We start from the raw sequence: 24,088 nt of genomic DNA, 5'->3' as shown, positions 1-24,088 counted from the left end.
GTCAGGAGTAGTTGATGTGATCTGACTGGCCCAGGTGAGGGAGAGGTGCACTTCTGTGTGCTTTCTTGATGTTAGAGTATACATGGTCTAGTGTGTTCTTCCCTCTAGAAGCACAATCTACATGCTGGAAAAAAGCTGTGGAGTACAGACTACCCTTGTGTTGTCTTCGGGTCAAATTGACCCATTTTAAATTTTTGTTTTATATCAGAAAATATGGGACGTAGAAATAAGCGCTGAAAATGTGTAGAAGAAAAATTTAACAGGACAAAATGTTGGAAAAAGCAAAAACAAAACGTGAAAAAAAAGCGTCAAAAATGTTGAAAAAATGTGTTTTTTCAAGGTTGAGAGAAGGACAACACAAGGGCCAAGGACACCTTGTTAAAGTTCCCTGTATCCCCTCCAGGTGATCATGCTGCAGTTTGCTCATTATGGTTAGCAGTGAGCGAAACTTGTGCTAACGTTAGAATCGGGGGCTATGTAGATGGCAGTGTGCTGTTTTCGTAGTAAATAAAATGGCCTGTATATTACCGACAGGGCTCCAGGTCAGGTGAGTCGTGCTGGGCAACGAAACGCAGTCCTCCGTTCCACCTCTGGTCTTTATTTTCTCATCCTGCCGGTAGCTAGCTCGCCGTGCTAGCGCCGACAACAACCTGGAGCGCCCGGTCTGGCTATGTCCTCCGGGATGTTATGAGCCGCCTGGAAGGCTCTCGTAATGGCTGTGTTGTATCGTAGTCCTGTATTGATTAGTTCAGTGTGGCTGTACTTGTATAAATATACACCGACAGGAGAGCTAGTAGCCGCTGCACAATCGCGCGCCGCCATCTTTGTTGACATGAGTGAATGTGTAGCCTTCCAATTGGTTCCAATGCGTGTTTTGAATTGTTTTTTCTAAGTAATTTAAATACTTGATAATGTGTTTTTTTCGGCGTACGCCAATTTGGGCTTTTGGGCGTACGCACACTTATAGTAAGGATCCTACGCACAGTTTTATAAATGAGACCCCAGGTGATTTAGAACAACAAATACTTCTTCGCTGCAGCATTAGAACTCAGAATATTTCATTACAGGAAAACAAACTAATTTTGAGTGGAATAAATCCCTTCAAAAGGGAGGGAGCGTAATGTGTATTCGTAGCCAGGATAACATACATGCTGTTCAGAAGATAAAGTTACTGCTGGTCTGCCTTCAATGTGGAGAGAAGATCAGAAAATAACAACACAGCTATCAGGGCATGAGGAGGAGGCAGGAGGAAACCGCTTGGCTCAGAAACATATTCACCACGAGGCAGTGTGAACACGCTGGTGAGATTTAAGGTTACCATTCAGAGAAAAAGTTTTACCACATTGTTCACACCAGTACGGCTTCTCTCCCGTGTGAATGCGCTGGTGTTTTTTAAGGTCAGTACTGTGAGAAAAAGTTTTCCCACATTGTTCACACCAGTACGGCTTCTCTCCAGTGTGAAAGCGCTGGTGTCTTTTAAGGTACCTACTCTGAGAGAACGTTTTTCCACATTGTTCACACCAGTACGGCTTCTCTCCAGTGTGAACACGTTGGTGGGATTGTAACTTATTTAAATACATGAATGCTGCCCCGCATTGTTCACAGCTGTACGGTTTATCTCCAGTGTGAACAATTCTGTGGCTTTCTAGGTGACCACTCTGAGAAAATGATGTACCACATAGATCACACCAGTACGGCTTCTCTCCAGTGTGAACACGTCGGTGGATTTCTAGGCTGTCACTCCTAGAAAAGGTTTTACCACATTGATCACAGCTGTAAGGCTTCTCTCCAGTGTGAATGCGTTGATGTATTATTAGGGTACTCTTTCGTGTGAAAGTTGCCCCACACTGATCACAGCTGTAAGGCTTTTCTTCAGTGTGAATGAGTTGATGTCTTTTTAGGATACTCAATTGTGTGAAAGCCGCCCCACATTGAACACAGCTGTAAGGCTTTTCTTCAGTGTGAATGCGTTGATGTCTTTTTAGGCGATGCTGTAGTATGAAAGCTGCCCCACATTGATCACAGCTGTGTAGATTATGTCCAGTGTGAACTCTCTGATGAATCTTTAAATATCCAGATGTTGTGAAGGATTTGTCACAGTGTTGACAGTGGTGACGTTTGGGTCCCTCTCCTCCTCTCAGTTTCTATAGCAACAGATAAACGGAGAGAGAGTTAGTGAACAACCGTCTTAAACCCTGGACTTGCTCTCACTCACAATTTTCACTCTTCATACAATAATTTATGACAAAATGAAGGAAATATGTGCCGGTTGCAGACATGTTATTATGGAAGCAAATTTACTTTTCATAACTTTTATAAGTTCAGAAATATTCTACATTTTTAAGGCAAGTTTCCCCATTCAAGTGATTGGCAATTTAAAAACTAAAACATTTGGTCACTCTCTTCAGTTTTACTTTCAGTTAGAAATTCCATGGTAACTTTAAAATAACACAAACCTTTCATACATTCTGGGTATTTTTCATCCTTTGAATCTCATTGAAACCTTTTGAAATACATACATTAATTCTGGTTGCAGACATGTTCTTAGCGTTTCCCACGGGTTGAGAATTTACTGGCGGAGGATGTGACGGCACGGTGCTTGATGGCTAGGTTTAGTAATAATGGGTTCACTTATATACCAGTCAAACGAAGGTGAAAACAATGACTACACCACATTATCAGATCATTTAGAAAGAAAAAAAACTATTTACATATTAAATAAATTTGAATAAAAGATGACACAGATACAGAAGAAAATATTGTGACACCATGCGGCATCTGACACTATTTCAGGGTAGTTATTAGGGCGGCACGATATGAGGAAAATGTGATATGCCGTAACGTTGTTTAATATCGCGATAATGATATAACTTGTGATAAATAGATATAAAAATGTAGCCTACTCAGTTCTGCTGCTTTCTGTATTTTACTAAAAAAAAAAAAATTGCTCATTACATTTTAAACAAACTAGTGCAGTGCCCGTTTAAAATGTGCCTGTTTGGAATGGTCGATTACTTGGCCTGTGGTATTGCTGCTTGTAGAATTCATTAAAAACCAAAATGTACCCCAAAATTACTTACAAAAGGACCCCACACAACTTAATATGCACCTCCACTGTATAGCCTACTACTGACTTACAGTGTAGGCTACTTCTACAGTATCATCAGAGGAAGACATTACTACAATATTTACCCGATAGAAAACGCTGCAGATTCAGAATGTAATCACAAAATATCACAATGACAATGTGGAGTAATCAGACATTAGCCTCATGGACTCATGGCAGCGTGCTACACATCTGGCCCGTTATGAGAGCTAATCAGCACATATCTGTGTTCATCAACCACCAGAACCGGACTTGTGTGTGTGTTTTGTGTGTGTGTGTGTGTGTGTGTGTGTGTGTGTGTGTGTGTGTGTGTGTGTGTGTGTGTGTGTGTGTATGTACAGTACAGGCCAAAAGTTTGGACACACCTTCTCATTCAATGCGTTTCCTTTATTTTCATGACTATTTACATTGTACATTCTCACTGAAGGCATCAAAACTATGAATGAACACATATGGAATTATGTACTTAACAAAAAATTGTGAAATAACTGAAAACGTCATATTTTAGATTCCTCAAAGTAGCCACCCTTTGCTTTTTTTGATAGCGCTGCAAACCCTTGGTGTTCTCTCAGTGAGCTTCATGAGGTAGTCACCTGAAATGGTTTTCACTTCACAGGTGTGCCTTGTCAGGGTTAGTTAGTGGAATTTTTTCCCTTATTAATAAAAAAAGCAACAGGTGGCTACTTTGAAGAATCTAAAATATAAGACATGTTTTCAGTTATTTCACACTGTTTTGTTAAGTACATAATTCCATGTGTTCATTCATAGTTTTGATGCCTTCAGTGAGAATCTACAATGTAAATAGTCATGAGAATAAATAAAAAAAACGCATTGAATGAGAAGGTGTGTCCAAACTTTTGGCCTATGTGTGTGTGTGTACGCAGAGAGAGAGAGAGAGAGAGAGAGAGAGAGAGAGAGAGAGAGAGAGAGAGAGAGAGAGAGAGAGAGAGAGAGAGAGAGAGAGGAAGCGATTAGGTCGAGTAAGGCTGAGGAGAGACTAGGTACTTTACACAGAGTGAGCAGCAGCTTCTTATGGAAGTATGAGAACGTGAAACACATTGGGCCTCATTCACCAACCTTTCTTATTTCTAATCATCTGTTGAAAAAAAATCATGGTATGCAAAGAAACACTAAGACTGCAATTTACATCAGCAATTAAACTGATTAAATCCTGCGTTACTTGGTGATTAATCGCGCTATCCATAGGGCCAAAATGCAGTGGTGGAATAACAAAGTACAAGTTCTTCGTTACTGTTCTTAAGTACATTTTTCACGTATCTGTACTTTAATTTAAGTAGAATCAATAGTGCATACTTTTGACATTTACTTTGTTACATTTTGCAGCATTATTTATACTTTCTACTCCACTACATTTCTACAACGTTCCATTACATCTTCTGATCAGTTTTTCCCCCTGACAAAACGTCTTCCTGACCGTCACACGTTTGTCTCACCACTGAAGTTTGGTTGCCATAGATACAGTATATATGGTGCACCGCCGATCCTTCATCTGCTTCCGAGCCTGCTCCAGAGCCCAGCCACAGCGATGCCGACCCTCGGTAATACAGCCTCCGGTAAAAGTGAAAGTGTTTGTTTTTTATTATTCCCAATTTTAAATCATAGTTGCCATCCATTTCTCTCCACAGCGTCGTTTACTCCTCCGCCAGGCTGCGTAAGACGCGTTCATATCTTATTTATTTGGCTGGACCCCTTCACATCTCCTCCCCATTTCCGCTGCTTCACACACTTTATTTGCTTACATGATTAAAGAAAATAAAACCATCTTAAAATACATCCATGAATAAAACCAACCACATTCTAACAACATATTTCCATTTTTAAGCTGGTTAGGATAGAAACTGTTTTTTAAAAGCCAGGCCTTGTTTCTGGTAGTGGACATATTACCATTTAAAATGGTAATATGCAAATAAGATTAAGAGAATAACTCGTTATGCAACTACTTTTACTTTTAATACTTAAAGTTCATCCGAAATCAGGTACTTTTTACTGTTACTTAAGTAGGGTTGTCATTGTGGTAGGCTACTTCTACTAAAGTAAATATGTCTGGTTATTTGTACTTTTACTTAAGTACTGAGATTCGGTTCTTCCTCCACCACTGCAATGTACAAGTCATCTGTGACTCCGACAACCATCTCCTGAACGCAGTTTCCCGCTTCCCAGGAGGTGTACAGGAAGTGTCATGTCCTTATATGGGAATTTGCAGGGCGTTTTCTTATGCTAATTATTAACAACTGGCACATGCTTTCATTTCATCATTACGAAGACGTGGGATTCATCAATCCTAAGAACACACGTGCGAACAATTCTGTTGTTTTAGAACGTCAGGAATCCAATGTAGATTATTTTTAGGGACTTTTTTAAGAACATATATAAGAGAAACCAAAGATATTGGTGAATGAGGCCCATTATTCACAGAAAGGAAACATGGATGCTGCAATGAAACAGTAAGAGAAAGCAAGGCATAAGATCTCGGACCGCCTGAATGTGTAAGCAGCCTAAAAATATACAGTGGGTACGGAAAGTATTCAGACCCCTTTAAATTTTTCACTCTGTTTCATTGCAGCCATTTGCTAAAATCAAAAAAGTTCATTTTATTCCTCATTAATAAAGTACACTCAGCACCCCATCTTGACAGAAAAAAACAGAAATTTGCAAATTTATTAAAAAAGAAAAACTGAAACATCACTTGGTCATAAGTATTCAGACCCTTTGCTCAGTATTGAGTAGAAGCACACTTTTGAGCTAGTACAGCCATGAGTCTTCTTGGGAATGATGCAACACGTTTTTCACACCTGGATTTTGGGATCCTCTGCCATTCTTCCTTGCAGATCCTCTCCAGTTCCGTCAGGTTGGATGGTGAAAGTTTGTGGACAGCCATTTTCAGGTCTCTCCAGAGATGCCCAATTGGGTTTAGGTCAGGGCTCTGGCTGGGCCAGTCAAGAATGGTCACAGAGTTGTTCTGAAGCCACTCCTTTGTTATTTTAGCTGTGTGCTTAGGGTCATTGTCTTGTTGGAAGGTGAACCTTCGGCCCATTCTGAGGTCCTGAGCACTCTGGATGAGGTTTTCTTCCAGGATATCTCTGTACTTGGCCGCATTCCATCAATTGCAACCAGTCGTCCTGTCCCTGCAGCTGAAAAACACCCCCACAGCATGTTGCTGCCACCACCATGTTTCACTGTTGCGATTGTAATGGGCAGGTGATGAGCAGTGCCTGGTTTTCTCCACACATGCCGCTTAGAATTAATGCCAAAACGTTCAATCTTGGTCTCATCAGACCAGAGAATCTTATTTCTCATAGTCTGGGAGTCCATGTGTTTTTTGGCAAACTCTATGCGGGCTTTCATATGTCTTGCACTGAGGAGAGGCTTCCAACGGGCCACTTTGCCATAAACCCTGACTGGTGGAGCGCTGCAGTGATAGTTGACTTTGTGGAACTTTCTCCCATCTCCCTACTGCATCTCTGGAGCTCAGCCACAGTGATCTTTGGGTTCTTCTTTACCTCTCTCACCAAGGCTCTTCTCCCACGATTGCTCAGTTTGGCTGGACGGCCAGGTCTAGGAAGAGTTCTGGTCATCCCAAACTTCTTCCATTTAAGGATTATGGAGGCCACTGTGCTCTTAGGAACCTTGAGTGCTGCAGAAATTCTTTTGTAACCTTGGCCAGATCAGTGCCTTGCCACAATTCAGTCTCTGAGCTCCTTGGGCAGTTCCTTCAACCTCATGATTCTCATTTGCTCTGACATGCACTGTGAGCTGTAAGGTCTTATATAGACAGGTGTGTGCCTTTCCTAATCAAGTCCAATCAGTTTAATTAAACACAGCAGGACTCCAATGAAGGAGTAGAACCATCTCAAGGAGGATCAGAAGAAATGGACAGCCTGTGAGTTAAATATGAGTGTCACAGCAAAGGGTCTGAAAACTTATGACCATGTGATATTTCAGTTATTCTTTTTTAATAAATTAAATTTCTACATTTGTTTTTTTCTGTCAAGATGGGGTGCTGAGTGTACATTAATGAGAAATAAAATGAACTTTTTTGATTTTAGCAAATGGCTGCAATGAAACGAAGAGTGAAAAATGTAAAGGGGTCTGAATACTTTCTGTACCCACTATACATTAACTGACCACTGCTCTGAACTGAAACCATCATAATCATACCATCCAAAGATTAGGTTACTAATCATTTGCACAAATTAACAGTTGGAGCTAGGACTGCTGTATTCATATTCATTAATATTGAGATTAGATTTCTGGGACTCTTCAGTCTGGAGTAACCTCTTTCCTTCGCTCACCTCCTTCTTCTTCCTCTTGCCCTCCTTCTTCTTCTCTTCATTCTCCTTGTGTTTCTGCATGTACTCGGTGATAAGGTCGTGGCAGTCCAGGTTGTCTTGTGGCTCCCATGTGTTATCCTCACTGGAAAGGTGAGTGCAGACAGAAGAAAATCTCCTCAGGCTTTGTTTTTAGGCAATACATTCTCACTCTAATTGCTAATTCGTATTATTCCTTTTTTCTATTGCCATTTCGTAAGGTTATTTGAGATATATATATATATATATATATATATATATATATATATATATATATATATATATATATATATATGACCAAGAACAAATATTAATATCATAGACTCATACTTACTCTGAGAACCCCTTCCATTTCAGCAGAAACTCTACTCTTCCCTTCACCACTCTGCGGTCCAAAACCTTCTCCACCACATACTCCTCCTCTTCCTCCTTCACTGCTGCTGCAGGAGGTGCTGCAGGATGCTCCTCCTCCTCCTTCTTCACTGCTGCTGCAGGATGCTCCTCCTCCTCCTCCTCCTCCTTCACTGCTGCTACAGGTTGCTCCTCCTCTTTCACTGCTGATGATGCAGCTGCAGGAGGTGCTGCAGGTTGCTCCTCGTCCGCTTCCTCCTTCACTGCTGCAGCAGCTGCAGGAGGTGCTGCAGGCTGCTCCTCCTCCTCTTCCTCCTTCAATGCTGCAGGAGGTACTGCAGGATGCTCCTCCTCCTTGGCCTTCTTGTCCTTTCCTGCGCCGGTCGCCAGCTTGACGTCTGCTGAGGGCTCCTTTGGTAAACCCAAGGGGGAAACATGCAGAGATAATGATACAAGGGTTAGAAGAAATAATGGGAGGTGGGAGTGAATTATATGAGGCTTTTCCATTACATGGTACCTGCTCGACTAGCCTCGACTCTACTCTGGTTTTCCATTACGAAAAAAGTACCTGGTACCTGCTAGAAGGTATTTTTTTAGTACCACCTTAGTTGTGGTTCCAAGCGAGCTGAGCAGATACCAAAAGGTGACGTGAAAGCGACAGAGGGGAGTGTCCTGAACAAACCCGCTATTTTTTAAAGGTCCCACGGCATGAAAATTTCACTTTATGGAGGTTTTTTAACATTAATATGAGTTCCCCCAGCCTGTCTATGGTCCCCCAGTGGCTAGAAATGGTGATAGGTGTAAACCGAGCCCTGGGTATCCTGCTCTGCCTTTGAGAAAATGAAAGCTCAGATGAGCCGTTTTGGAATCTGCTTGTTATGAGGTCATAACAAGCAAGGTTACCTCCCCTTTCTCTGCTTTGCCCGCCCAGAGAATTTGGCCAACCCATGAGAGACCTCATGGCTTTCAAACGAGAAAAGTGGCAGTTGGTCAATGGCCACACCCCCACCATCCACCGTGCCACTCCCACTCTCCTCCTAAATAGCTTCAGACATGTTTTGAAAAACGTTTTGAACATGCAACAAGGCAGGCCTGGGGGCTGTTTTATAAAAGTAGAATTTATAAATCCAGGATAACTGATAAAATCAGGCTTGACCTAGTCTAACTTGTGCAGCCTGGCTTGGTGCGTTTCACGAAGGCCGAGCCTGAAATCATTTGGATAGATGCGCATTCACGCCTTTCCTTACCATACCGCAAGGTCGACAACAGATTTACGGATGCTAAAATGGAAAATATGCATTATTCGTACTTTATACAGAGTGAGCAGCAGCTTCTTATGGAAGTAGTAGGATTAGGTTACTAATCTACTACTACATTTGAACAAATTAACAGTTTTACTCTTTGCCTTAAAAGTAAGCAGAAGATAATGTTATTCAGGAAATTTACCATGAAGATCAATTTTCTACAACACCAGAATAGTAATTACATGGTACCTGCTCGACTCGCCTCGACTCTACTCAACTCCACTCGCCGCGCCGTCCATTTTCCATTTCAGATTTTAGTACCGCCTCAGCGTGGCTGGTCGTCATACCGTCTGCCGTGGGCGTGGCTTAGTAGCGTTGCTTTAATAGCTTTTCCCCGACTCATTTCCTGGTTCTCCTTCTCCGTAAACAACATATCAAAGAGATAGTTAACGTTTACTGCTCCAGATTTCCCACCGTGGTCAGAAAGAACAGGGGAGACAATTTGTTTCTCTCACATATATATGTCTCTAGAGTCGCTACTTGCTGCGGAGATAATCGCCGTCACTCTCTCACTTCTCCCTCGCTCACCAGCTCCCCACACACACACACATCACACACCAGCGCACAAGTATAAACATTAGGCCACTTGTATGCTACGGAGAAAGCTCTGCGTGGAGCCTCCGGCAGCAAAAACACACTGCTGACTAAACTATTTAAAAATGCCGTCTCTCGCTAGCAATGCAGTGATCAGTGACAATTATTTCCGACCAGTCAGCAGCCTGCAGGTTTTCACGTCACCTTTTCGGCTCGGCTCAGCTCGCTTGGAACCTCGACTGAGGTGGTACTAAAAAAAGTATCTGTTAGCAGGTACCAGGTACTTTTTTTCGTAATGGAAAACCAAAAAAGGCGAGTATAGGCGAGTCGAGCAGGTACCATGTAATGGAAAAGCCCCATTAGATGCATAAATACCATGAAGATCAATTTTCTACAACACTAGAATATGATGCAAAAATATTTTTACCTTTTTTTTTCCCTCTCTCCGGTGAGAAAATAAAATTCAAAATCTTTACCTCTGTTTCTCCCTCTCTCTCGGGGTAAAAAAAAAATAACCCCCCTTTCCCCCCCCCCAAAAAAAAAAAAAAAATGGGTGTGGGGGTTCTTTAAGTACAGTTATTATTTAAAGTTGTGACCAATATTCTTTTATAATTATTCATGTAACATTGTTACTGTTATATTGCTGTATGAAGACTGCTGTTGATATTGTTGTTAGTTTAGTGAATATATTACTGCAGTTGTTGAGATAATTAGAAAAGGCTGATAAAGTTGCCATATTTGTTTTAAATGGAGTCAGTTACTAAGGGCAATATATAAAGTGCTGTACATGTGTACCAATGCACCTGCGGAGCTGTGGAACCCTATTGTTTTTCTAAGGATTAATCTTCTTCTTCTTACTTATTTTTTTATTATTCTTCTCTGCCTATAACTCAGACTACAGCCTAAACCGTACATGGTGGGGGGTTGGTATTTTCAGGACTGGTCCAAAACTCTGCAAGGATCTCAGGTGCAACAACTGACCCACTTCCACCACAAGGTGGTGCTACTCCTGAGGCCAACCCTAGAGTGGGGTACTGAGGGGTCAAAGTAGGTGTGGCCTATGGGACCCATGTCTAAATTTACTACTTACAGTAACGTGAACAACTTTAAATTTACAGGGTAGATAGACAATGGGTCATGGACCACACCTACCAAAAATTACACATGTGGACCACTAGGTGGCGCTATGTTTGTTTTTTGCCTTTAACTCCCAGATTACGCATCGCACATTAGAAATCCTTACATCCACGTGTTCCTTGAATCAAGCTGAATGATGATATAGGCCACGCCCATTTATGCTCCAAAGTTTTTTTGCAATATCGTGCAATGCACAAAACCAGCTTTTTCAAACTCGTCCTAGGCCGTGCGACGGATCAGCACAAAACCTGGTACGTAGCATCTTCAGATGGATCTGACCAAAATTTACTCAAGGAATTTTGCTACGTTAAAGTATGCGCATTTGACGACCAAATTAATTTTCCTAGCTAGCTACCACACACGTATCATATCTCGACCAAATTAAATGTTATCAGCAAAGAACTTGAGATCAAGGTTCAACATCCCACTACGATGCTCTGTACCAAATTTGGTGAAGATCGGCCCTTAGGGAGTGTTATAAGCAGTGTTGGGAAGTTTACTTTAAAAAAAGTAAGTAGTTATAGTTACTCACTACTCGTTCCAAAAAGTAACTGAGTTAGTAACTGAATTACTCTATAATAAAAGCAACTCTTTAGTAGGGAAAGTAAGTTTTGAGCAGTTTTCACAGGTCAGTTGAAATAAGTAGCACAGACAGGTGTTTGTACATGACTTTCGATATTTTTTGCACATCGACAGACAGCAAGAGGTTTATCCTGCACTTCAAGTATTATCTTTGTAAGAAAAGTAAACAGTTACACCATATAAACTTATATAACAAATATACTTTTAACAACATACCTGCCTATCATACAGTTGACTTCAGCCTGTGTCATAGGTTTTTGTTGTGAGGCAGAAAGATCTAGCTTTTTGCTGCTTGGAGGACTTTGCTCCAAGTCCTTCTTTGCTAGTGGATGGCGAGCTATCATCTGTGGTGGAGGTATCGGTGGTTTGGGCCACTAGCTTTGTAGATGCGCGTGTCGTTGTGAGAGGTTTCATTAAATTAGAGTTGCTTACAACGGAAACTAAATTGTACTAAATTAGGGGTCGCTATAATCAACGTAGACAAGTTTTGGCCCTTTTACTCAATGTTAATGACATATTTGCAATGGGAATGTATCACAGACCTTGCAGCTCACACTTCTCAATATTTACTGATGCTTGCCTCTTACGTTGCGTTTTGGTTTTCGCTTTGGCGTGCTCCTCTGGTTTTTTACAATAAACAAACTTTTTAAGCCACCTGACAAAGTTTCCACAACCTTCACAGTGGACAAAAGCAACTGTTTTCTCTCACTTTTTCAATCCAAAATCAACACCATTCATAGGCGCTTTTAAACAACCAAAAACTAGGGAAAAAAGCAAAATTTTCAGAAAAAAGCAACATTTGTATTGCCTACATTGCTTACAATATCATCTCTCAAAAAACTAAACATTAAGTGCATTTAAGTGCCATGTTACATTGTTTTTAACCCTTGTGTGGTCCTTCGGGTCCCAGTGACCCGAAGGACAACACAAGGATGATGTACTTCCCTTTACTTTGTTGAGAATTGCTCTCTAAACCCTGTTTCTTGTAAAGTAAGTAAGTAAAGTTTATTTCTAGAACACATTTAAACAGTTTAAGCTGACCAAAATGCTGTACAAACAAGAACTAAGGTGCTGTATTAACCCTTGTTTAGAGAGCAATTCTCAACAAAGTAAACGGAAGTACATAACCCTTGTGTTGTCCTTCGGGTCACTGGGACCCGAAGGACAACACAAGGGTTAAATATTTTTTTCCAAATGATATCAACCTCACAAACATTACATTAAGTTGTGCAATTTAACTTTCAGAACTACAAGTTTCAACCTGAGACTGATCTGTATATACAGTAGTAGTATTTTCATTTATATATTTGATTATGTCACACAGCTCTGTTACAATTATGCTATTAGATCGTTGATTAGCTGTTTCTCCGTGGAGAGAGAGAGAGAGAAAGAAAGAAAGAAAGAAAGAGAGATGCGCAACAATCAGCTGTTTTTCTGAAGGGATAGACAACGCGTCAGCTCTTTAGATCAGATCGTGGTCACCACTACGCATTTCCTTGTCTTTGATTTTGGTAGTTGTTGTGTTTAGTGTAGTTTCATCGTCCATACGACTCTGTGATTTACTTTTGTCGGGTCTGCTTCGTGGAATGGAGGATTAATTTAGACTCCATGTTTTCTGTTGAGATGATAAAGCACTGACGTTGTGCTATTATTGTGGTATTCTGATGTTAAACCCTAACAAAACTGAAGTTATTGTGCTGGGCCCTAAACACCTCCGAACTTCATTATCTAGAGATATAGCTACTCTGGATGGTGTTGCCCTGGCCTCCAGCACCACTGTTAGAAATTTAGGAGTTATCTTTGATCAGGATATATCCTTTAATGCCAATCTAAAACAAACCTCAAGAACAGCCTTTTTTCATCTTCGTAACATTGCCAAAATTAGGAATATCCTGTCTCAAAACGACGCTGAAAAACTAGTCCATGCATTTGTTACTTACAGGCTGGACTATTGTAATTCCCTACTGTCAGGTTGCTCAAATAAGTCTCTTAAGACTCTCCAGCTGATCCAGAATGCTGCAGCGCGTGTTCTCACAAGAACTAAGAAAAGAGATCATATTTCTCCTGTATTAGCTTCTCTGCATTGGCTTCCTGTTGAATCCAGGATTGAGTTTAAAGTCCTTCTCTTGACCTACAAAGATCTAAATGGTCTAGCACCATCATATCTAGAAGAGCTCCTAATACCCTATTGTCCTACTAGAGCACTGCGCTCCCAGAATGCAGAGTTACTGGTGGTACCTAGAGTCTCTAAAAGTAGAATGGGAGCTAGAGCCTTCAGTTATCAGGTTCCTCTCCTATGGAACCAGCTCCAGATCTGGGTTCGGGGGGCAGAAACTGTCAACTCTCCTATTTGATAAAGCTTATAGTTAGGGAGTGAGGAGTTGCAGTGTTCACCTAACTGGCCCAACTGCTTCTCTTCATAATTGTTAGATTAATAATACATAACAAAGTAGAGGGAGGCAGGCCAGCCAAGCCAGATCCGGCAGGGGGAGAGTTCTAAGCCCGAAAAAGCTACCTCTCCTTATGACCTGTCTCTCTTAGTTACCTGTTATAGTTACGCTGTTATAGTCCTAGACTGCCGGGGGACTTCCTTCCTTTGACACACTGAGCTGCTCTCTCTTCTCCCTTTCTATTACTGTTTCTATTACTGTTACTATTACTATTACTATTTGTGTGCAGCCCGTCCCAGAAATGCTTGTTACTAATCCTAGCTTCTGGGGAGTTTACTCCCCGGAGTCCTTATGCTTTTTCCCCCAGCGTATTTCCTTGGAGAACGTTGGCACCAAGACCCTGGTTGCAGCTGTCGCCGTGGTCCTGCTGCACTCCCTGCTGAGCTCAGCGATGCCCTGCAATGTCATGCTGCGTCCTGCTGAACCCTGCAGCTTCCCGCTACATCCAGTCACTGTTCCATTATTAATGTGACTACTATCGCCACTGTTCATCACACCCCCAACCGGCTCGTCAGACACCGCCTACCAAGAGCCTGGGTCTGTCCGAGGTTTCTTCCCAAGAGGGAGTTTTTCCTCGCCACTGTCGCACTGCTTGCTCTTGAGGGAATTACTGGAATTGTTGGGGCTTTGTAAATTATAGAGTGTGGTCTAGACCTACTCTATCTGTAAAGTGTCTTGAGATAACTTATGTTATGATTTGATACTATAAATAAAATTGAATTGAAATTGAATTGTAAGCTAATTAGATTTTGCAGTAGACATACTGTACAGAGTTTTAGTTTTAATTACGTTTGAACTGATTCCAAACTTTGGACACTTTCTGTCGTTTTCTCCAGCCTGTCTCTTCTCTTAGCCCCTCGCTATTTACGCTCTAACATGTGTCACCAGCAGCAGACTGAGCAGCGCCTGTGCGACAGTAATAATGATCCGTGCGGAAACACGGTACATCAGCGATACAACGTTGGTAACATTGATTTAACAAAGCTTGGAGTCAAGTCATTTTGCATCGAGGATTTTTTGTAATCGAATTATTCGAGGAATCGTTTCAGCCCTACACAACTATTAACTAAAACAACAAATATGTATGTAAGTATGTATTGAGTTGATGTAAATTAAAGCTTTTTCTTTTTTATCCGATTTATCAATTAATGGAAAAAATAATCAACAGATTAATTGATTATTAAAATAATCGTTAGTTGCATTCCTACTCCTCAGCCTGACTCAACCTAGTCTCTCCTCCTCAGCCTGGCTTGGCCTTCGTGAAACGCACCAAGCCAGGCTGCACAGATTAGACTAGGTGAAGCCTCTCTTCATCAGTTATCCTGGATTTATAAATTCTACTTTTGTGCGATACCCCCCTGAACACTGACCTGAACATGGCTGGTATCAGAGTCCCAGTCTGCTGCTTGTCTTCTGGGGACCTTGTTGCTCCGCTGCTCCTGGTTCTGGTTGTCCTCCTCCATTCCTCTCTTGTCCTGAAATCCAGCAGATGTCCACTGGGGCTGCTGGACTCACTCTGGATTCTGTTCAGTACAAATCAAAGCACGCAGAGATATTCAGGAGCTGCTGTCTCCTCTCCTTTTCCTCACATCCACACACAACTAAAACAACAGTCGGCAAACTCAAAGCAGCGGCTGGAAAACTGTTCCATTTCCTTCCTCACTACACAATGAACTCGGAGTAGTTTGGAGAAAACAGCATTATATTAAACTGTGAATAAATCTAAACAACCACACAATAAAAGGTCAACATTTCTTTAAATTAAATTCACTCAGAGCATTTCAGGAAAAAGGAAACAAAATAAAAAGTGATTTTGCCGACACTAGATATCAATCCAAAGCTCCCCACTATATGTGATTAAAGTGCTGCGAGCTGTAAGTTCACCACTTCTACAGAAGGCAGAAGATGACGTCATCTCGGAGACAGCTGTCTTCCTGTCTCACTCAGACTCCGTTGTTTAGGTGTGCTAACTTACACTAACAACTTTACTGTCCTCAATCTGAACTTGGTGCAGATCAAACACCAGAACTCTGGTCCGCTTGAAAACGGGGGTCCCGGTTCAGGTGGGAACGCGATCCGACCCAAACACAGGAAGTGGACCAAAACCAGAGCATTTACTAGCCTGCAGTTTCAACATTTCCCACAGTTTACAGACTTAAATATCTGGTTTAAGGGATGAGAACTTTCAGAAAATGTCTACATGCATAGCAATATGTAGAGTCCATCATGACAGAATACTGGAGCCATGGATGAAGATTAGACCAGTTTGTCCCCCATCAATGTGGTTGGGAATATATTCAAGTTGGGCTGTACTGCTACATCATTCTTGGACTTGCTGATATCTGTAGAAAGATGGACAGTAAACTTGAGCACAACTACAACATTTATTTACTTATGCATGTACTGTATATCTGCGTGTATTTCAAAATGTAGGCCAAGTATTTACTTTAAAAAAAGAGAAAGAAACAGAGCCATATTAACACAAATAAGAAGTCACGTGGTTAATATCACAGCATTGTATAGTCCTAGCAACGAGGATATTCGCTTCTGCTTCGATGAGTTTGTTTAGATATGATTACGTTTCTAAACATATCGAGAGCAGACATTTCCAAACTTGATTTCATTATCAGTGTGAGGAACAAAAGGAACCCGGTTATGAGCAACAACAAGAAGTCCCTTCCGAGATGAAATGGTTGATCTTACCAACAGGAGAAATCGGAGCTCCTCTGCTCTCTCCAAGAGGAGTTGCTGTCTCATTCACCGAGCACCACCACACGCTGCAGCCTAGTGGTTGGGTGCGCCGCTCTAATCTACCCGTGTAGAACGTTGCGTCGCACATTAGTTCCGCTTTTGGCGCTCGCGTGTAAAACCCATAGACAGTATATTAATGTAGGCCTACATGTTATGGGACTAACATGGTCATGTTCATCCAATGTAATATAATATGATATGATATATAAACTACTGTCACACAGGGCCGTGACAGGGCCTGATGTGACCATAGACAGTATATAATGGACCAACAGACCCCGTGTTTCTGGACGGAGACCAGTGAAGGATATTAGAAGCACTTTTCCGGTGATCGCCAGCTTTGCTGAGCAGCCTCCAACTGAGAGAGACAACGTAAATGTGACGTGAGCAACGTGTCTGAAACGTTGTAAGTCTTCTGGTAGCTGTGCCAAGAGAAACCTCAATCATTCCCAATCTGGCACCTTGATAAAACCCAAGGGGGTAATGGTGCGTGCTTTTTGTCTTGTAATCGCGACTAGTAGCTCGAGTGTGACGTCACATCCATGTCGATGTTAAAATATGTTCATTATGTCCTCAGTTGTATATTATGTAATGTAATACTGTACTGTTCTGTATAGTATATATGTTTATGCCACAGGGGAGTGCTAAAGTGCAGGCTATAGAGGACGCATTTGCGTCATTATTTTTGTCCCAGTTGGTTTGCCGTAGTTAAACTTGGAAGCTGTCTGACCGTGAGACTGATGTGTCTGCAGCTCGGAAATAAATATGCCAAGAACGGCTAAAGATGAATCATCTCTATCGTCCACTCTTTTCCTCCAAATGCAACGTTAGCTGCAACATAACTCAACAGGTTATGGGCCCAGGAGTCGTTTGGAAGATAAGTTTGTTTCCACCATTTAGAAATTCACAACGGACCGCGTGCTAACGGACTGCTAGCTAAGAAAAAGAGCAAGCTAACATGATGGAACAACAAAGGACGTGCAGATTGCCTCGACTGACGTTCGATGGAGATGAGACTAAGTATGAGCTTGGAGACCAAAATGTTGGGACATTTTCATTTATCAGGGCTAAAGAACACTGTGCTAGAAGAACCGCAGTCAGAAGCCGAGATAGGAGCAGATGCGAAGAAAAACGCTGATGCATATGCAGAGTTGATTTTACTGTTAGATGACAAAAGCCTCTCATTAGTTATGAGGGATGGGCCCAACAATGGAAGAAAAGCTCTGGAAATATTGAGAGAGTATTATGCGGGGAGGGGAAAGCCCCGTATAATTAACTTCTACACCACGTTGACATCGCTTCAGAATGCAAACGATGAAAGTGTTATGGACTATATCATCAGAGCAGAAACCGCCATCACAGCACTGCGGAACGCGGGTGAGACGTTAGGAGACGGACTGCTAGTGGCTATGGTCTTAAAGGGATTGCTTGAAAGTTTTAAGCCATTCGCAATACATGTGGCACATACAGACGATAAAATCACATTTGCAGAATTCAAGTAGTAGTTTTGAAGAAACAGAGAAGATAAAAGCAGCTGAGTCCAGCGACAGTGTGATGAAGACTCAAGGGAAAACCGGACGGCGGCCCGCCAAGACGAGCGCACGTGACTGGAACAAAGACGACACAGAGGTGGTGTGCTTCAAGTGTGGCACCAAAGGCCACCGAGCGAAAGGATGTCGACAGAAGATACGGTGTAGTCTCTGCAGAAGTGACACCCATAAAGATGCCACATGTAGACGTAAGGACAAGGACAAAAAGGATGGTGTGAGTAAAGCCTCAGAAGATGCCGACGAGGACTACGTGTACAAGATGAGAGACGGAGGGACCGATACCCAGCGGCAGCCGGCATGCAGCATCCAGGAGAGGGGTCTGATGGTGGACACGGGGGCTACCTCTCATATCATCACGGACATAACCATGTTTAAAAGTTTCGACTCCGCGTTCAGGCCAGAAACGCACAGTGTCGAGCTGGCAGACGGCACCCGGTGCAGCGGGGTCGCTCAGCGGAGAGGAAATGCTGAGGTTTCCCTCATCGAGGACAGCGACTCAAGGCAGTGCTGAAAGACGCTTTGTTTGAACCATCGTATCCCCAAAGTATCTTCTCGGTGAAGGCAGCGACCACGAGATAAAGACGCCCTGATAACCAGAGACGGTACCAGATTTAACATTCACGTATATGGCAGGTTGTATTATTTGCGTACTGAAGCTGAGTCTAATGATAAGTGTAATGCATGTCACGACATACAGACATGGCACGAGATATTAGGCCACTGTAACTATGACGATGTTCTTAAGTTGCAGAATGTTGTTGAAGGTATGCAGATCAAGGGCAAAACAGGTAGACCCGAACAAGAGTGTGAGGTGTGTATTCAGGGAAAGTTTGCCCAAACCAGAAATAGGGACCCTGATACCAGAGCAAAGGCTCCCTTACATATGGTACACACAGACCTTGCAGGTCCAGTAGCCACAGAGTCAATAGATGGTTACAAATATGTGCAGTCATTTACTGACGATTACTCAAGCGCAGTGTTTGTATATTTTCTAAAGAAGAAAAGTGATACAGTACAGGCTATGGAAAAGTTCCTAGCAGATGTATCCCCTTACGGGAAAGTGAGGTGCATTAGATCCGACAACGGAACAGAGTTTACGTGCAGTGATTTCCAAGCACTGTTGAGGAAAAACAAGATCAGACATGAAACGTCAGCTCCGTATTCCCCACACCAGAATGGAACTGCAGAGAGTGGTTGGCGTACTCTTTTTGAGATGGGTAGGTGCATGATAGTTGAAAGTGTACTACCAAAGCAGCTATGGCACTACGCAGTACAAACCGCAGCAATGGTACGCAACAGGTGCTTTAACAGGCGCACAGGGCAGACTCCTTATGAGTTGCTGACAGACAAGAAACCTAATGTATCTAAAATGCAAAAGTTTGGATCTGTATGCTACACGTACAAACAGGACAAGGGAAAACTAGATTCCAGATGTGACCAGGGGCGTTTTGTAGGTTATGACAAGAACAGCCCGGCATATTTGGTATACCATCCAGATATGAACAAAGTACAAAAACACAGGCTAGTGAAGTTTGTGAGCAAGGCAGCTGTGGAAAAACAGACACAGACAGGTGAGCCAGATCCAGATGATGGCTATGACATTGTGAGACCCAGGACAAGTGAGATCACACAGGGGATCAGTAGGAGTACAGAAAATGCGCCAGAGCCAAGTGTACGTAGTAGAAGTGTGCGTAGTGGTAGTCCAGGTGTAGTAACGAGGTCTAGTGACCATAATCAAACACAACCGAGTGTGACAAGTGGTGAACTGGAGAGTAGGAGGTATCCGACGAGAGAAAGAACACCACCGAGTTACTTAGATGACTTCATAACTGAAGACAGTGATAGTGATGGGGTTCATATCACAGTAGACTACTGCTGCAGAGCGGTGTGTGGCATTCCACAGACGTTTGGGGGAGCAATGAGGTCAGCTAACTCAAAAGAATGGGTAAAAAGCCATGGTTGAGGAAATTCAGTCCTTAAATGAGAACAAAACCTTTACCCCGACAACACTGCCAATAGGCAAGAAAACAGTGGGGGGTAGATGGGTTTACGCCATCAAGACTGATGTAGATGGAAAAGACAAATACAAAGCACGGTTTGTGGCTAAGGGTTACAGCCAGAGAATGGGAGTAGACTATGGGGAGACGTTTTCACCCACAGCTGACATGACGAGTGTAAGGGTGGTGCTACAGAAAGCGGCACAGGAGAATTTACTCCTGCACCAAATGGACGTGAAAACGGCGTACTTGCACGCTCCCATAGACTATGAGATCTACATCAATCCTCCGGAGGGTTATCAAGAGAAAGAGGGTATAGTTTATAAGTTAGAGAAATCACTTTATGGCCTTAAACAATCCGGGCGAAATTGGAATAAGGTTTTGCACGATTGCCTAACTGAGGATGGGTTCACACAAAATCCAGCAGACCACTGTGTTTATGCCAGAGAGTCAAAAGAAGGGAAGGTGATCATAATCATATGGGTCGATGACTTGATCATTGCAGCAAGCAATGAAGAGGGACTGAAAAGGGTGAAAAAGATGCTTGCAGAAAAGTTCAAAATGAAAGATTTGGGAAAACTCAAACATTTTCTGGGTATTGATTTCAGTCAGTCAGATGGGTGTGTAAAGATGTCACAGGAAAGGTACACTAACAAGATACTACAGCGTTTTAATATGCAAGACTGTAGGACCAGAGAAACACCCTGTGAGCAAAAGCTAGAGTATACTGAGGATGCAGTAAAGATGAAAGATGTCAGGGTGTACAGAGAGGCTGTAGGATATATACTTGACTACTTGTACCAGACCAGATTTAAGTTTTGTAGTGAGCAGGTTATCACAGTACTTTGCTGAGCCTACAGAGGAGCAGTGGGTCACTGTAAAGTGTCTCGAGATAACTTTTGTTATGATTTGATACTATAAATAAAATTGAATTGAATTGAATTGAAGCACGTACTAAGGTATCTCAAAGGCACCGCAGAGAAAGGGTTAAGCTTTAAGAGAAACGACAGTGAGAAGCTAGGTATACAGGCCTACAGTGATGCCGACTGGGCAGCTGATTCCAGTGACAGACGCAGTACCACGGGATACTGTGTGAGCCTTAGTCAGAACAGCTCCCTGGTCTCGTGGAAAACTAGAAAGCAACCTACTGTTGCGCTATCCACATGCGAGGCGGAATATATGGCACTAGCTTCTATACAGGAGTGTCTATACCTAGAGCAGTTACTGGGAGGTATAGATAACTACAAGTACACACAAACTATAGAACATGAGGACAATCAGGGAACAATAGCTCTCGCCAAAAACCCTGTAAACAGACGGAAGTGTAAACATATCGACATAAAGTACCACTTCATCAGGTCTACTGTGAGTGAGGGAAGAGTGATTTTGATGTATTGTTCTGCTGATAACATGATTGCTGATGTAATGACCAAACCTGTAACTAAGTTGAAACTGCAGATGTTTACAGGTGCTCTTTTTGGAGATTGATATGTGTATGACTGGAGTCCACATTCATTCTGTTTTGTTTTCTTTTTGCTTAGAGTATGGCAACCTGAGTACAAGTGGGGGTGTTATAATATGTTCATTATGTCCTCAGTTGTATATTATGTAATGTAATACTGTACTGTTCTGTATAGTATATATGTTTATGCCACAGGGGAGTGCTAAAGTGCAGGCTATAGAGGACGCATTTGCGTCATTATTTTTGTCCCAGTTGGTTTGCCGTAGTTAAACTTGGAAGCTGTCTGACCGTGAGACTGATGTGTCTGCAGCTCGGAAATAAATATGCCAAGAACGGCTAAAGATGAATCATCTCTATCGTCCACTCTTTTCCTCCAAATGCAACGTTAGCTGCAACATAACTCAACAGTCGAAAAACGAGTAACCGCGGGTTGTTGCGTTCTTTTTGTCACACAATACTACGAGTCGGAGAAAATATGGATTTTTGTAACATTTTTAGTAACATTTAGGATTCTATTCACCCAGTTATTGACATATTACACAAATATATTTCACAGTTTGATACATGAAAATTACGTTTTGATTAACGTTAACGTTAGGCTACTGCTCTGCTTTCTGCTCAAGACTCGGCTTAAAGCCATTGTTGTCATATAGCAACCGAACATCTCTAGCCAATTTCAGCTGAACAAGCTACAAAATAACTAATTAGGTGGTATTTAACTCCTAATAAGACTGTAGCGACATGCCTATAGGTAGCAGTATATAGTGCTATGTGTACGACTTCTTCATTTGGTTACAACAAAGACAAAAGTGCTTAAAATTGTAGAAAACTACAATGTTTACTACGTGTGATGCACGACGTAGCCATCTTTGAAAGTGAACTCGGGGTTCTCTGAGTTCAGACGACTTGACAAGTCGTATATATGACCTCGGTGGCGTTCTTTTTGCAACTTCCGGTTCGTAACTCCGGAAAACAACTCGTAGATCGACTTCGGTGGACAAAAAGAACGCACCATAAGCTTCGCTTCAGAACTCGAACCTCCTATGGCGCCATTTTGATGCTACAAAACCATCACCTCCCGTTAGCATTCTACTGACTAGCATTCATTTTGATGTCACTTTGACAGCGAATAACTTTACATCAGAAGCGTTTAAAGACTCTATTTGTCCATTGTTTAGTTCTAAAGAAACACGACAATGTATAAAAGGCTCCAGATTCAGATTCACTTTATTAGCCATTTGCAGTGTAACCCACATTGGAAAAAAATGTGCAAGTAGCTCAAAGTGCAAGTTCAACACATAAGAGGACACAACATAAAACCAGACAAACAAAGCCACATAAAACCTCAATATTAAAATGCTGTACAATAAAAATCCATACATAAATTTAAAGTGCCTAGTTTAAGGTGCTTTGTTTAAAGTAATCACAGCTTGTGGAAATTGTTTAAATGGCGATCAGTAGAACATTTGACAGAGTGATACCTTCTCCCTGAGGGAAGCATCTCAAAGAAAGCCCCTGCTGGATGGCCTGTGGCATTATTAGCCAGTTGCAAAGCTCGATTCAAGAGTCTAGCTTTATATGTGAACTCCAGGAGCGGTAAAGTGCAGCCAATAATTCTGCTGGCTGAGCGAACCACTTTATTCAAAGCCTTCTTCTCTTTCAGAGTGAGATTACCAAACCACACAGTAATACAAGGACACTCTCAATTACACAATAGTAAAAGTTCAATAGAAAGATACATTTCTCAATAATCTGCACATCAGAATCATGGATAGTAATAGGCAACGGATTCCTATTGTGACAAAAATCAATAACAAGTTCAAAAGCAAGTTGTTTTCTTTACTCCATTGAACAACATTCTCCACCTCCTCGCGATAATGAGATTCATCGTTTGAACTGATCAGCCCAATGATAGTTGTATCATCGGCATATTTGATTATCACATTATTATCATGAGATGCTGCGAGGTCATGAGTATACAATGTAAACAGCAGGGGGCTCAGAATACACCCCTGCGGTGAACCAGTGCTAACATACAGCTCATCTGAGATACAACCATTGATTTTGACCCTCTGTGGTCGACAAGTCAAAAAATTTAAAATCCATTTACAAATGGCATTATCAAGTCCAAGACATTTCAGTTTGTGAATGAGCTTTGTTGGGACCATTGAGTTAAAAGCTGAACTATAGTCTATGAATAGCATTCTAGCATATGATTTATGTACATCTAGATGCTTATAGACCGAGTTTAAAGCAAAGGAAATGGCGTCCTCAACACTTCTGTTTTTCCTGTATGCAAATTGTAGTGGGTCCACAGACACAGGGATCTGATCTCTGATAAAATCCAACACCAACCGCTCAAAGGTTTTCATCAGGACCGATGTGAGGGCTACTGGCAGATAGTCATTTCGACACGTCACAGGTGTCTTCTTGGGCACTGGAATTATGATTGATCTTTTAAAGCTAGCTGGAACAGTGCACTTCTCAAGTGACATTTTGAAAAGATCTGTCAGAACAGGAGCAAGTTGCTCGGAGC

At 42.0% G+C, this 24,088-nt stretch overlaps 2 protein-coding genes across 3 annotated transcripts in view; both read right to left on the bottom strand.

Moving 5' to 3' along the window:
- Positions 1-269: 269 nt before the first annotated feature.
- The window catches only part of LOC120571130 (zinc finger protein 664-like), a 181,974-nt gene continuing 158,155 nt past the window's right edge, over positions 270-24,088 (bottom strand). For both annotated transcript variants that reach the window (XM_039819842.1, XM_039819832.1), the window contains 2 exons: positions 7,420-7,540; positions 270-2,144 (listed from right to left, as the gene is read on the bottom strand). In XM_039819842.1, the coding sequence (XP_039675776.1) occupies positions 1,275-2,144; positions 7,420-7,540 (991 nt within the window). In that variant the 3' untranslated portion in view covers positions 270-1,274. The remainder of the gene's footprint in view (positions 2,145-7,419; positions 7,541-24,088) is intronic.
- The window catches only part of LOC120571388 (chromobox protein homolog 1-like), a 73,533-nt gene continuing 57,351 nt past the window's right edge, over positions 7,907-24,088 (bottom strand). The window contains exons 6-7 of the mRNA XM_039820318.1: positions 15,163-15,315; positions 7,907-8,196 (exon numbers count right to left, since the gene is read on the bottom strand). The gene's annotated coding sequence lies outside the window, so the exon portion shown is untranslated. The remainder of the gene's footprint in view (positions 8,197-15,162; positions 15,316-24,088) is intronic.

This window comes from Perca fluviatilis, chromosome 2 (genome assembly GCF_010015445.1).
Source record: "Perca fluviatilis chromosome 2, GENO_Pfluv_1.0, whole genome shotgun sequence".
NCBI classification, from domain to species: Eukaryota; Metazoa; Chordata; class Actinopteri; order Perciformes; family Percidae; genus Perca; species Perca fluviatilis.
Note: the sequence above shows the minus strand (reverse complement) of the source record. Positions and strands in the feature narration are given on the sequence as shown.